This window comes from Buteo buteo, chromosome 5 (assembly GCF_964188355.1).
Source record: "Buteo buteo chromosome 5, bButBut1.hap1.1, whole genome shotgun sequence".
Lineage (NCBI taxonomy): Eukaryota > Metazoa > Chordata > Aves > Accipitriformes > Accipitridae > Buteo > Buteo buteo.
In genome coordinates, this window is record NC_134175.1 from 29,947,448 (window position 1) to 29,960,954 (window position 13,507).

Sequence of the window (13,507 nt, forward strand, 5' to 3'; positions counted from 1 at the left end):
CTAGGAGTCGCCGGGCCCCGCGGTAGGTTCCTTGCCCGGTCCGCGGGCGGCGGCGCCCACCCCCTCGTGCAGGATGAGGTCGGGGGACTCGGAGCGCGGCGTCTCCAGGTTGCTGGCGTCCGTGTCGCTGTCGCTGCCCTTTTTGCCGCCGCCGCCCCCGTTGTGCGTTTTGATGTGTTTGCTCAGGTGGTCGCTGCGCATGAAGCGCTTGTTGCAGACGGGGCAGGCGAAGCGCTTCTCGCCCGTGTGAGTCCGCAGGTGCCGCTGCAGCTCGTCGGAGCGGGTGAAGCGCTTGCCGCAGAAGAGCCAGTTGCAGACGAAGGGCCGCTCGCCCGTGTGCCAGCGCAGGTGCGCCTTCAGGTGCGAGGTCTTGCCGTACACCTTGCCGCAGCCGGGGATGTGGCAGCTGTGCAGCCCCTTGCGCCGCAGGCTGGCCCCCGCCGGCCCCAGCCGCTCGGCCTCCTGGCAGTTGGGGCAGTCGCAGGTGGCGCGGCCCGAGTAGCGGCGGGCGGAGCGGGCCGAGCCGCCCCCGGCGGCGGCGGCGGCGCCCGAGATCATGGCGCTGGCCGCCGCCACCGCCGCGCTGGAGTCCGTGTAGGAGGGCAGCACGGGCTTGAAGCCCTCCTGGGTGAGCAGGTGCTGGCTGGTGGAGAGCAGGTGCGAGGCGGCCGTGGAGCCCAGGCCGGTGGAGCTGAAGGCGGAGTGGGTGAGGGAGCTGAAGTCGGGGTTGTAGGTGCCCAGCTGGGAGTGCAGCGAGGCCTGGGGGGCGCCCGAGTGCAGCGAGCTCTGCAGCCCCCCCGCCGGGTTCTGCACCTCCAGCCAGGAGCCCGGGTTGGTGTGCACGTCCCACCAGGAGGAGGCCGCCCCGTTGGCCACCTCGCCCGCCGAGAGCGTGGAGTGGAAGCCCGACTTGTACCAGGACTCGTAGGGGTGCGCCATGCCCACCCGCGGGTAGAGGCTCTCGGCCGCCGAGCTGTGCACTTTGGAGATGAAGGCCGACTGCCCGCCGGGCTCCTGCGGGGACACGCCCGCCGCCGCCGCCGCCGAGTTGGAGAAGAGGCCGCCGTAGTCGCTGCTGAAGGCCGACGAGGTGGGCGAGGTGGAGGCCAGGCAGAAGGCGCTGTTGGCGGTGCCCGTGCCGCTGGCCAGTCCGCTGGAGCCCCGGCTCGTGGCCACCGTGAAGCCCGAGAGGCTGGAGCCCAGGTTGCAGCTGGAGGTGGAGCGTTTCCAGGGGTGGAAGCCCCCTTTGGCGAAGGCGCTCGACTCGGGCAGGGTGGTCAGGGGGCTGGTGTTGCCGATCTTGTTGCAGGTGGCGGCCAGCATGGCCAGGGGAGTCGTTCCAAACCTCGGCTCTTCCTGCGGGAGAGACAAAGCCGGCCCGTCAGCCTCACCCCTGCCGCCTCGCCGGGCTCCCGCGGGGACGCGGCGGCGCGGGTGGAACCGCGGCGCGGCGAGCGGCACCGCGGAAAAGTTTTCGCTGATGTCGGAGGAAGGCTCCGGCCCTGCCCCGCTCGGCACAGCTCGTTTTCCGCCGGGGGCCGGTCTCGGCGCCCGAGGGGTTCACGTCGGAAGCGGATCCCGGCGGGGACGAGCGACACGCGTGTTCCGAGAGGGTGGCTCGGCTCGGGGAGCCCCGCGCAGCGCCGGGCCGCTCGAACCTACCGCCGTTAAACCAAAAATCCCGTGGGAACGAAATGCGGCGTGTCCTCGAGCCACCGTGCAGGAGCGGCGGAAAAGCGAGATGGCAGGAAGGCAAACGGGGTGCGGAGCCTCCGACCGGCGCCACTCGCAAAGCCGAGCTAGCAAAAATCTTTGGAAATTTACCGCAGCACTGCGAGTTTAAAAAAAAAAAAATTAAAGAAAAAAAAAAATCAGAAAACAAAAGAAAGCACAAGCTCTCCGCTCTCCGGCCAAGCGAGTTTCCAGCCCAAACTCTTGGCGAAGGACCCGATGGGGAACCCGCAGCGAAATCCCCCGAGGCGGGCCGGGGTTACCTCTCGCCCGCGGGTCAGGGCGATCTGCGCCCGGGGCAGCCGCAACGCGGCGGCAGCAACAGTTTTTTTGTGGGTTTTTTTTTTTTTGTTGTTGTTGTTTTGTTGGGTTGGTTTTTTTTTTTTTCCCCCAGAGGGCGGCGAAGCCGCCGCCGAGAAGCCGCGAGGAAGGGCGCGGTGCCGACTTACCCCGAGGATAGACGTAGCCATAGCACGTCCCTGGGCTGGGCGGTGGGGCGGAGGGGGACGGCGCTCGGTGTGCGCCCCGCGCTGCCCGGCGGCACTAAGGACACTCCGGCGCGGCGGGGCTAAACTCTGCCTAAGTGCGGGCAGCGCCCGCTTTGAAGTACCGCTGGCGGCGGCGCTCGCCCAATGAGGGCGCGGGCGGAGCGGGCCGGAGCGGGCCGGCAGCCAATCAGGCTGCGCGGAGGTGCCGGCGCCGGGGCTCGGGGCGCGTGCCAGTCAGTCAGCGCGCGGGGAGAAAACTCCCCGCTCCGGACTGCGGCGATGGCGCTGCAATTAACTGCGACCCCCCCCCCCCCCCCCGCCCCCGGCCGCCCGCCCGCCCGCCGGGTTGTGACTCCCGCCGGCAGACGCCGGGAGTCGTGCGGCCGGGGTGACGCCGCCCCGGCACCGGCTGGCCGCGGGGGAAGCGGGGAGAGCCGCAGAGGGCAGGAGTCGAGAGCGGGGGTCAGCGCCGGCGGAGGGCCGGGGTCGCGCCTGACGCCGCTCCGCCGCCGCCTGCAAACTGTGCGGGAGGCTTTAGATTCCCCCGCTGCTCGCTCGGTCACCTGCGATCCTCGCGTCCAGTAAACCATACCTGCACTGCTTCCATTCAACAGGCCCTCGGCTTCCTTCACAGGCCCTCGGGCAGCTCTGCCGTGCCGGATACAAATAGCCTGACAGCGCCTAATGACGTTTTACGAGAACACGCTCATTTTTTGGTTTTGCTTTGCTAAATACTTGACGCGATCCCGGGCACAACGTGTTTCTGTCTTACTTTCGCTGCGAAAGGAACGGAGGAGGCTTTTGAGTTACGCAAAGCGCCCAAACCCCCAAAGGCAGGGAACCGACAGGCATGCCCTTGCTCTGGTACCGGGGCGGGAGGGGGGACGAGGGGCGTGTGGCACCCTGTCGCCTAAGAGAGAGGATTTTATTTCGCAGAGCAGTCCCCGGCAAAATACTCTGAAAGTCAAATCCGCAGCCTGCAGCCCGTTTTTCAAGCCTCGCGTACCCCCGTGGAAAACAGTGCTTGCTAATGGCAGAAGGCTTGCTCCCTCCTAGCAGGGCTAGGGCGCTGCTGGAATAAGCCTCCCCAGCACTTGCCTGTGGCCTCTGCGCTGTGCACACTCCACGCGCCCCAGTGAGCGACAGAGACTTTACCTGCTCTCTGCATGTGGGAAATGTAAGTCCAAGCCTCGGCTCCTCAGTGTCTTGCAAGCTAGTCCCTTTGATTTGTAATTATCGGAGGCTTCATAAGTAATTGGCTAGAACTTGCCCGCGCTGTGTCCGCGGAAGATCAGTGGGCGTGCAACTTTTCATCATTGCCATCGTCTCTGTGAGGCTGGGAAGAGGAGCTTTTCCCTCCGCTTCTGCCGTCCCCAGTGCAGCTGGGTACAGTTCTGAACCAGAAAATACGAGTGCGTTCAAGCAACGCCGGGTGCCTGCTCTGCTTTTGAGTCAGTATTTCCTTCTCCTCGGTGCCGCCTCAGCCATCCGGTGTAAAACCTCCTAGCAGATGCAAAATAGGCAGCGCTGAGGAGCAAGATGGAGAAACCGCGAATTTGAGAGGATTTCGCTTTTCTTTACTTGTTCTGCTATATTTTGTTCCCGTCCTTAAATCAGGCGGGCATTGCGTTTTGTTGCACATTGTGTTATGCAATCTGCAGGACGCCTGCCACGCTAGGAAAGGATGTCCCTGGAGATTGTCTTTTATTTAAACGTCTAAGGCTATTTTCAAAGGGCGCTCGCCTTTTTGTCGCCGCGTATTACACAGAGTCGGGGCAGTAGGAAGGAAATACTGTTCTGCGCTTAATTCTTTCCACATTGACTCGCAGCCAGCGCTGGGGTCCGGGGAGTGCGCTGCAAACCCTGTTTCTCCGAAGGGTCTGCCTGGCGCAGATCATAAGCGGCGGCTTTACCCGGGGGGGCTGTAGCTCTCGACGGGTGGAGGCGATTGAAAGGCGGTGGCGGGGGGGGAGCGGCGTAACCCCCGCGGGCGAGGCGAGGAGTCCGACAGGGGCACCCGGGAGCAATCGCCCAACAGGTGACTCCTTCCTTCCTTCCTTCCTTCCCTCCTTCCTTCCTTCCTTCCTTCCTTCCCTGCTTCCTTCCTTCCTTCCCTCCTTCCTTCCTCCGGGGGGAACCCGCTCCTTCCCAGGAGCCTGCCGAGGTGGTCGTCAAGTGGCAGCGAGGCGCTTCTGGCCAACCCCGGGGCGGCGGGGGCGGGGGGGGGCGGGGGGGGGGAGAGGGTCTTTCCCCTCTCCTTGGGGAAAGTCATAAATAAAATAAGGCTGGAAGGCAGCTCGAGAGCGTGACGTTTAAAAATGCTGCCTCTGCATCAGCGAGTAAAGGCATCCGCTGCCCGCTTGCGCTCCCACAGCAAAGTGAGGTTTGTGTTGTGCCTGAAGGCAGCCGGGTGGCTCTGCCTGCCTCACATCTATCTCCTCGCCCCCTTTGTAATCGGAAAAGTAACTAAAATCCGCAGGAGCGAGGCAGGCGGCGGAGACGCTGAGCGAATGGCGGCGGAAGGGGGAACGCTGCTAAAATCTTGAGGGGGTCAAGTATTTTCTGACAGATTTTTCCGTACTCCAAAAAATCGAGTTTTTAAACAAAGATCAATGTGTTATGCTAAAGTGTTGAGCTGACTGTTAAAACATTTGGGGGGATAATGACAATGTAACAAAGGCCTGGTTTGGAGTGAATCATCACCCTTTTAAAAGTTAAAGCAATTTTCAGGAGAATAGCTTTCAGCAAACGCTTTACATTATTCAAAACGGCCAAATAATGCTCTATTATAGCGCCTGAATGCTGCCAGTCAGCCCATAAGTGCAATTTGTGCAAAGGCTCGGTGCCTTATCTCCACTTCTTTATAAAGAGGTGAATATAAAACAATTTCTTCCAAACCCAGACAGAGAGCACGAAAATTGCTTCCCTTTCTGCAATCAGGGCAATTTAACTGGAGTGCAATTAGCACTATTAAATGTCGATTCTGCATAAACAAATCTGACTAAGAAGCGAAAGTGGGGTGAGAACCTCATATAAACTGAAACTGATTTTTTAAAATTATGTATCCGGGTCCTTTACAATTGATCCGTGACGTTTTCATCTCGGAATATATTTACATCATAAATACATTACGGTTAAATCAACATAAATCTTAAAGAAAAAAAAAATTCTCGGTATGAATACTAATAAAGAAGAATAGCCTAATTAAATGCAACAGTTCACTTCCTTTGAACAATATTGTTTCCCATCTTCCCTTTACGCGTGTCTTTTGATCTGTGCAACTACTAAAGTTGCTGTCCTTAGGAGGTAAAGCTGGGAAACAATTCGTTCATTAAAGCTGATTGGGAGGCTCCTGGGTTCATATTCAAGAGCGTCAGATGAAATGGCTCTTCTGTTCAAACAGAGCTCTGGGAAAGACCTGCCAAATATTTTCCAAATAAATCGATTTAACAGCAGTTAAATGTAAGGTTGCTGTACAATTTCCCCCGAATCCTAGGAGGGACACGGAGTTTTACGCATGGATGTTGCGGGTGGGAAAGGGGCAAAGCCTTCCAAGTTCAAGAGAAGCAGCCTCATTTTCTGCCAAGCAGAAGGGACCTGGGCAGGAAACAGGCAAACTGCTCATCGCCGAGATAAATAATTGCGTCCTGCCAGATTTTTTTTAATTTTTTTTAATTTATTTTTTTTTTTTAGCAACAGGACTTCCGTGCGAGCCCCCCTCCCCCCTCTCTCTCAATTACACTTTTCATTTACGTGATCTGGAAACCACCATTGATTATCAGAGCAACGCAGAGGGGGACCTGGTGATAAATTAATAACTTGAGTTAAGAAAAGGCTTCCCCACTATTCTGCCCAAAGAGTCGGTATTGAAAGGGGGAAGGATGGAGAGAGAGAGAGTGTTAAAATACAGACCTCGGTGCCTGTTGAGTCCACTGAATTCTTTCTGCTGTGGAGTTTTTCATTTGTGGGTAAAGATGAAGTGCAGCTTTTGATTAGAAGGAAATCTTTTATAGTTAATAAAAAGGGAATGAGCACGGGGATCAAACAGATGATGGAAATTAAGTGGAAATTATGGCACTCTCCAGCAATTTCTGCCTGAGCTTCCACGCGGGGTTCGTTCCCTAACGCGCTCCCCGCTCCTCCTGCCCCCGCACGCCGCGCCCCGAGGTGCAGCGCCAGGCTGGGCTTTCCCCGCGTCCCCCGGCTTGAAGGTGACACCGCTCAGGAGCAACAGGGCGGGCGACCCGCGCTACCCTGCCCGGAAAGAAAAAGAACCTGCCGGGCAGCTTTAGAAAGCCTCTCGGCCACCGAACGCCGTCAAAAGCGGGTCAGTGGAACCAATTCCCTTCCGCTGAAGGTGCCCGGACCGTGTAGTCCAAGCCTCCCTCGTTCTGTTTATCTCAGGCGAAGACACCTTAACAATTCAAGGGAGGACTGGTGTCAGAGGAGGGAAGGTGACTGCAGCCCGTGTGATGATTTTAATTACTACAATTATTGGAAGATTATTCAACAGCATCATAGATCTGTTTTCTGCCTCGGTAGGGAAGTCTGAGGAACACTGTGTGAGGCACCTCGCAGGAGGATTTTCCCCCCTGGCTCGCGTGCCTTCCAGTGCTGCTACGATGCACAGGTTAGGCGCGACGCGCTCGGACCGCAGCAGGGCTGAAACCCAGCCAGGGCTGGCGTTCGTAAAGCTTCCTTCGAGGGAAGCTGTTTCTAAATAGAAGGAGCTTAATTAGTAAGCGGCCGGACCCACGTCGACAGGGCGTGAAACCACCTTTTCGCACGGGTCTCTTGAAGAAGCTCTGATGACTTGGGGCCGGGGTCTGCCTTTTAAGCAGGGGAGCAGTGGCCGCAGGCGTGAGCTGGGCAGTCGCCCGGCGGGTCCCTGCCCGCCCGGCCGGAACCTCCGTGCCCGCCCGGTCCCTGCCCGCCCGGCTCCTCCTCGGCCGCCACGGCTGCTGCCCGCGGGACCGGCCGGCGGCGAAGGTGAGCGGCAGCCCCGGGCGGGGGGACGGAGGGCAGGCGGCTGCCTCGCCGCGGCACCCTCGCAGCAGAAGAGCCCTCGCCCCGCTCCGCTCCGAGCGGCCCCTTCTGATACCGTCCCGGCTTTTTATAACCACGTTTTTAGCCAGGCGTGACTCAGAAGGTTGGTTGTGATTAAGCAAGCTGTCTATCTGCAGATAGAGATATGTGGGAGCGTAATAGGCAGGATGATTGACGTTACAAAGTTCTCTTCGGTCCACGATGACCAATAAATCCTCCCGCAGGCTTCGCCCGTTAATGAATGGCTGGTTGGGAAGAGGAAAATACGCTGGACCCCCCATTCGTATGCTCCCCTCTCCCCCCTCCCCCTGTCCTGGGATTAGGGCGAGGAAGGACTGGGAACCGTTCATTGTGCTCCTTCTGTGTTCTGTAATTACTGGAGCTCGGGCTTAAGGTGAATTTCAGCTCAGATCATGAACCATTTCACGTTCAAATGCAAGCTTGCAGTACTTTCCTAGTGGCAATTAGGAGCCTATTACAAGCCATTAGATTGATCAATGTACCTTAAACAATGTGAATGATTTATATGGCAAAGAAAAAAACCTTCTTACATCCATTGTGCTGTTCCAGCGACCAACCTGGCCCTGTGTCTCCATTCATCACAGCTTTAAACAACAAAAGCGATTTATTTAGAAAACTTACAGGCAAAGAAACAGGCTCAATTCCTTCCTCTGGAAGGGTATCCGAGCTTTATCTGTCTTTATTGTCAAGAAATGTAGGCTGGAAGAATTCAGGGATGTGGGGGGAGGAGGGGAGGGCTGGATTTGCTGGTTTCCAAACGGATTAATTCACCTTGTACCTGAAAGAAGGAAACAAAGAGATTCCTGACTGCTTCCTAAACAAGCCCCTAATCTGCTGTGCATATGCAATGCAAGGAGGAAAGCAGTGGCTTAGATGTGTGTTCAACAAAGTGTTTGAGGGTAGCTCTTTGTAGCCTTTTAATGACATCATGGACACAGAACCACCAGCCCTGGAAGTTCCAAGGCTGCTATGGAGCGGAGAGCGGGCTGGGACTGGGACGTGCTAGGTGGTGGAGGAAGGGGGTACACGCAGCCTTCTTCACCGTGGATGATTACTCTAACCGTTCTACAACAAAGAAATGACAAAACATCAGCTGCTATCAAAGCCAGAGCAGCCGTCCTGTAGGCCTTGGGTCTGTCTGCATTTCTCTCCTTTCAGAAGATCCAGGGAACCTCTCACGCCTGGGAAATTCCTCCCAGCTCCTGGCAGCCCCGAAGTGAGGGGCTGGGAGAGGCTGGTGGCTTTGTGCTTGCCAACGATTTGTTAGGGGTACAGAGATTCACGTCAGAAGGAATAGGACCGTGCTTTACCATTCATTCAATGGACGGCCTCTGTTTCTTGCATTTTCCTTACCTTTTTGCTAACTTTATTCACCTTGCTACTTAGCACTGCAAAATCACTGGCTTCTCTGTAGCTACAAAGTGGCTGAATGTATCTTTGGCTTGGTGTTAAACAGTTCTGACATGTTCTGAATAAAAACTCCTAAGAAAAAAGACCACACGCATGAACTAACTAGGCCATTCTTTAAAATGGGACTTTGATGGGACCTGTGTAGCCTGCGACAGTGTTTGTTAGAAAAAAAACCCAAAACATTTGTAAGTCTTAGTTCAGCTGGAAATTTATTTTGAGATATCACACGAAGGAGAATGTTGTTAATTTAAGATCCCAATTATCATTTGTGTTTCAGTGGCAATCTGGTCTACTATTTTCTACATTCTGGTCTCTGGAAATAGCTGCAATGCTGGCCAAAAGTCACCATTTTATCACGTCGTTTTCTGCGAGGAGGTAAGCATACAGCGCATCAATATCGGTACAAAGAAAAGAAACAACGGATGGGTGTCAAGTCGTATCAAGAGATACAACCCTTTTGTTACAAAGCGCGGGTACAGCCACTGCAGAATCTGATTTTCCAAGTTGTCCATATGGGGTTGAGACTATTCACTTACTTCTCTAGTTATCAGCTGCTTGCTTTCTTGATAAAAAGGGATTAGTAAAACGCAATGTCTGCCACGTAAACCGAATGATAGGTGCAATAGGAATAAGAGCTGTCCTCCCCCTTCCCTATAGGAGATCCCATAATGAAAGAAGGAATGTTTCTACTGAGTCTGTCACAGACTAAACCCAGTTCTTCCCTTTCTTATAGACCCTACACCATCAAGAGCTTAACACATTGAATCAGCAGTGTGTCCTGCTTAGCTTAAACTTGTTCTTTCTCATAGAGGTGACCTGAAAGAAGAATAAAAGATGTGGACGCCTCTTTCAAAGGTTTTGTAGAGATTGTCCATTTAGTCACATTGTGCTTTAAAGTCTTTTTCCTTTTCCAGAGCTTTGTATTTGTCACTTTGCCCCAGAGAATTGCTGGGCCAGCCTTCTCAGGACAGGTTCTGGTCTTCCTCTACTTTAAGTATCTCTACAAAAACTGCCTACTTGAAGGGCTTTCTGCAAGCCTTAACCGACACATGTACACCCTTTTGTACAAAAGCAGCCTATGCTTCCTAACATGCTGCTTCAGGCACTTACATTCCATCTGGGTTGCATTGCCCTTTAATTATCAGTCTTCTTATTGTGATCAAGTGAACTTTTACTAATCTCCACATTTATTGTTAAGGTAAATAGATGCTGCTTTTAATCAATATGGAGGGCCACACCAATGCAGTTCGAAGTAACTTAAGTCAACTGTAAAGAGTTCAATGTGTGTAGAATTACAGAGGACATCAACTATTCACTTTGGTCTAATTCAGTGTCTCTTTAGAGTCAGACCTCTTCCTTTTCCTGGTCCCACTCTCACCTCCTTTGCTCCCTCTTCACCCTGCAAAGCAGGCAAGAGGAATACAGCAGAGGCCAAGCAAGCAGCAGCCCTGCTGAACCTCAGGCTGCTTAGTGGATTGAAACTGCTAGGTGGATATAAGCATACGGCTACAATATAACACCTTCTTCCAACAAAAAAGATTGATTGCATCTTGGCCTTGGTATTAAATGCGCTATTATCAGAAGAAGCTGAAATAATGCATACAGTCACTTTAAAAGAAAGCAGGTTTCCTTTGCGAACATACCTATTATTTCAATAGTACTTGAGAACTATTTCAATAGTGGCCAGGTTGTTGCTTACTAAAATACATTTGAATTGAATACGTATATATCGAGGTTTTTTCTTAATTTTAGTTTGAACTAGTCCTGAAGTTCTCATTAAATTTACCATTTGTAAAGGACAGATTAAATGAAAATGGCTTTTAGAAAAATGGAGCTGGAAATTATTTTGGCCTTTCTGACCTGGAAGAGGTGATAATTTGCAGCAGCACTAGATACTGGACATGTCTGACATTTTAGGTATTCCCTCACAGTTTCAGACCTTTGTACAGGTGAACTCCATCTGGGACAACCCAGCAGTCAACTTTTTGTTACCTTAATGTAAATGAGCAGACTACAGCTGTCTTAAGCAATCTACGCAGACAACACCAATGGAAAATGAAACTCAGGCAAGGGCAATGCTCAGAAAAGAATGTCTATTATCCACAATAATGCTCCTAACATTTTCTAAACAGCTATTACCTGTGTCTGTCCATAATTGTCCTTGTTACAGTAACGGTGCAATCTTTCTTTCAGAACACTTACAGAAATCTCTCTCCACTGACTTTTCCAAATGTAAACAACCTATACAGCATTTTCTAATGTAAAACAAATGTGGTAAGTAGGTCCCACATTAAAGAATCACTTTGACTGGAATGTCTGAAGTGCTCAAGGGATTTTTGAGTGTGTTAGAAAATACCACCATTTGCATTCGGTTTCCAAACGCAGTCCCATACGTACATAGGAGTGTCAGTAGGACCTATATAGCACATTGTTGCGAAATTTGGATGGTTGCAGAGAACAGATAGCTCACTTTCTCTCTTGCAAAGTGATGTAAAGTAAGCTGTTGTGGATTTTTGCTATCAAATATTTCTCGTGGCTTTTATTGCACATGAACATGACTAATTTTCAGTGTTGACACTCGCAAACATTTGCCTATTTCGAAAACAACATGACTACAAAATTCCCAGTTAGAGCAAAACAACTAGAAGCCAACATCTGTATCACCCTGCCCCCCCCCATTTGTAATCCTGTTAGATAAACCATGTTAGTTACTCTCATTAAAATGGGACTCTCTAAACGCAGGCTGTTAAACACCTCAGAGGGATTGAAAGCAGTGAAACAAAATGCGTTTCTAAAATCTCATCCCTGTATTAAGAGATAGGATGTTCACAACTCTTACGCAGTACTTACACAGTGTAACTTGATCCTCCATTATGCAGTTTGGAGGAAATTCAGCAAAGCTCCTAGGGTTGTTCAGCCTGAGACAAGTACCACAAAAATGTATGCTGTTCGTCTGTTTTTTTGTAAACATGATGGCTGAAAGCATAAGTCTAAGAGGAAGAGGTGGCAGTGTCCTCCAGCTCTTTCATATTATCCATGTACATATATCAGTATGTAAAATCAAGTAGTCAGACCTTTCAGTCATTACACAAGCCGTTATGCGCTGACTTCAACAGAAGCTTTATCTGAGTGAGGACTACTTACTTTGAATAGGAGCATGATGTTGAGGTTAGTGCATGTAGGAACTTGTGCTCATTCAGAGAATATTTTCTAAAAAATTGTGCAAAACACAATTGCAGGCTTTGGAAAGGTCTGTTGCTGCCTTCTGCAGCATTAACTCCTGGAACCCTGTTTTCCCAGCAGTTGGGAAGGTGCTGATTCCCAGACTGCAGAGGCGCTATCCTGCACTTTTCCAGGGTCTAGCTGTGGTACCCACAAAGAGACTAGCCGTATCCCGTGAAGCAACAGGAGTGCAGGAACACCTCTTTGTGCCAAAAGTGCCGACTGGAAATGCTACAAAATGTGATTTTATTGCCATGTGAGGGGGGGACTCAGCCCATATAACACTGGATGTTCTAGTGATGTGTAAAAAACTGCGGTATCTGGAGTTTTGCAGCTCTGAGACTGAAATTCTACAAACACAAATTATTTGCAGATGGTGTCTTACCTGAGCATGCACACTTACACTTGTGGCTGCATAAGGAGGAGGGAGGGGATCTCTGTAAATAAACTGCATAAGAAGAAAACCAAATAGTCAAACTAGCAGCTTGGTAGTTTGATATTCGATTGCCTTTTGTTACAGTATTTTTCAAATAGCTGTTACCATAACAACATAACATATTTTTCTTTTAATTTTTTTTAGCTGTTTGGAAAAAAAAATATTCTTGCCAGGATTCTTCCATAATAGCTTCCATTAACTGCCGTGACTTCTATTGGGGAGGCCAGTGCTGATGTCTCCTGCTGTCACAAGTCACTCACAAATCTAGCAGATGTTTTGTTTGATAAGGCCAATTTGAGCTTTATGAAACATGTTGTAGTTTTTTTCCGTCCCCAAAGAGCAAATATCAGTTAGGATGGGTTTCAGAACTGATCATTTGCCAGTAGACAAGGCGCTTAATACCTGTCAGCAGACTGTGCCCCATGCTTGAAAAACTAGATCAGACTGAACTGCAAAGATTCTTCTTTAACATAGCAATAGTGTGTACCAAACACCAAGAGATAGACCTTAGAGACATATACAACACAACAACAACAACAACAAAAAGAAGGAGAAGGAGGTACAAATCCTTTAGGAGGCCAGTATTTTTTTCCCTATTCTGTAGTACATATTTTGCTAAACTCCTAAGGTAAATGTTGTAGATGAGAGTGGTTTATCACAATCAAACAAAAGTTACTATAAAAACAATTGGAAAAAGCAAAAGAAAAGGGATCTACTTTAAACATTGATGCTGCCCCAGAAACACTGGCAATTTTATTTTGGATTCAAGTAATTTGCGTGACTAAGAAATAATCACTTTTCCAGGCCCTTCACACACTGGACAGTAGCAAACATGTCCAGATTATTGTATTTAATAGTTTGCCTGTTAATACCATCTTTTTTCTGGAAACAGGGACAAAACTATTTATTTTTTGTGAGGCTTATTTTATAATAAACTTTTTATAATTTTATAATCAACTTTTTATAATTTTATAATCAGCTAGAACCATGTTTTAGTGTAAGTTGTTTGATTTTTTTTAAGCAGTTAACACAGAATAAGAAAAGGTTCCATGAGTTACTTCAATGTTGTTATCTAAAATTTCTCAGAGGAGAGAAAATTTAACTGTATGTTATTTCTATGTTGATTACCTGGATCAAAATGACTAGCAGCTAG

At 50.8% G+C, this 13,507-nt stretch overlaps 1 protein-coding gene across 1 annotated transcript; it reads right to left on the reverse strand.

Annotated features, from left to right (window-relative positions):
• Nucleotides 1–1,335, reverse strand: SP9 (Sp9 transcription factor). Its single transcript, XM_075029304.1, has one exon. The coding sequence runs from the start codon at nt 1,321–1,323 to the stop codon at nt 1–3; it is 1,323 nt and encodes a 440-aa protein (XP_074885405.1). The 5' UTR covers nt 1,324–1,335.
• Nucleotides 1,336–13,507: the final 12,172 nt, after the last annotated feature.

Coding starts and splice junctions, on each gene's coding strand:
- SP9 (XM_075029304.1), bottom strand. CDS start 1,323: ATGCTGGCCGCCACCTGCAACAAGATCGGCAACACCAGCCCCCTGACC.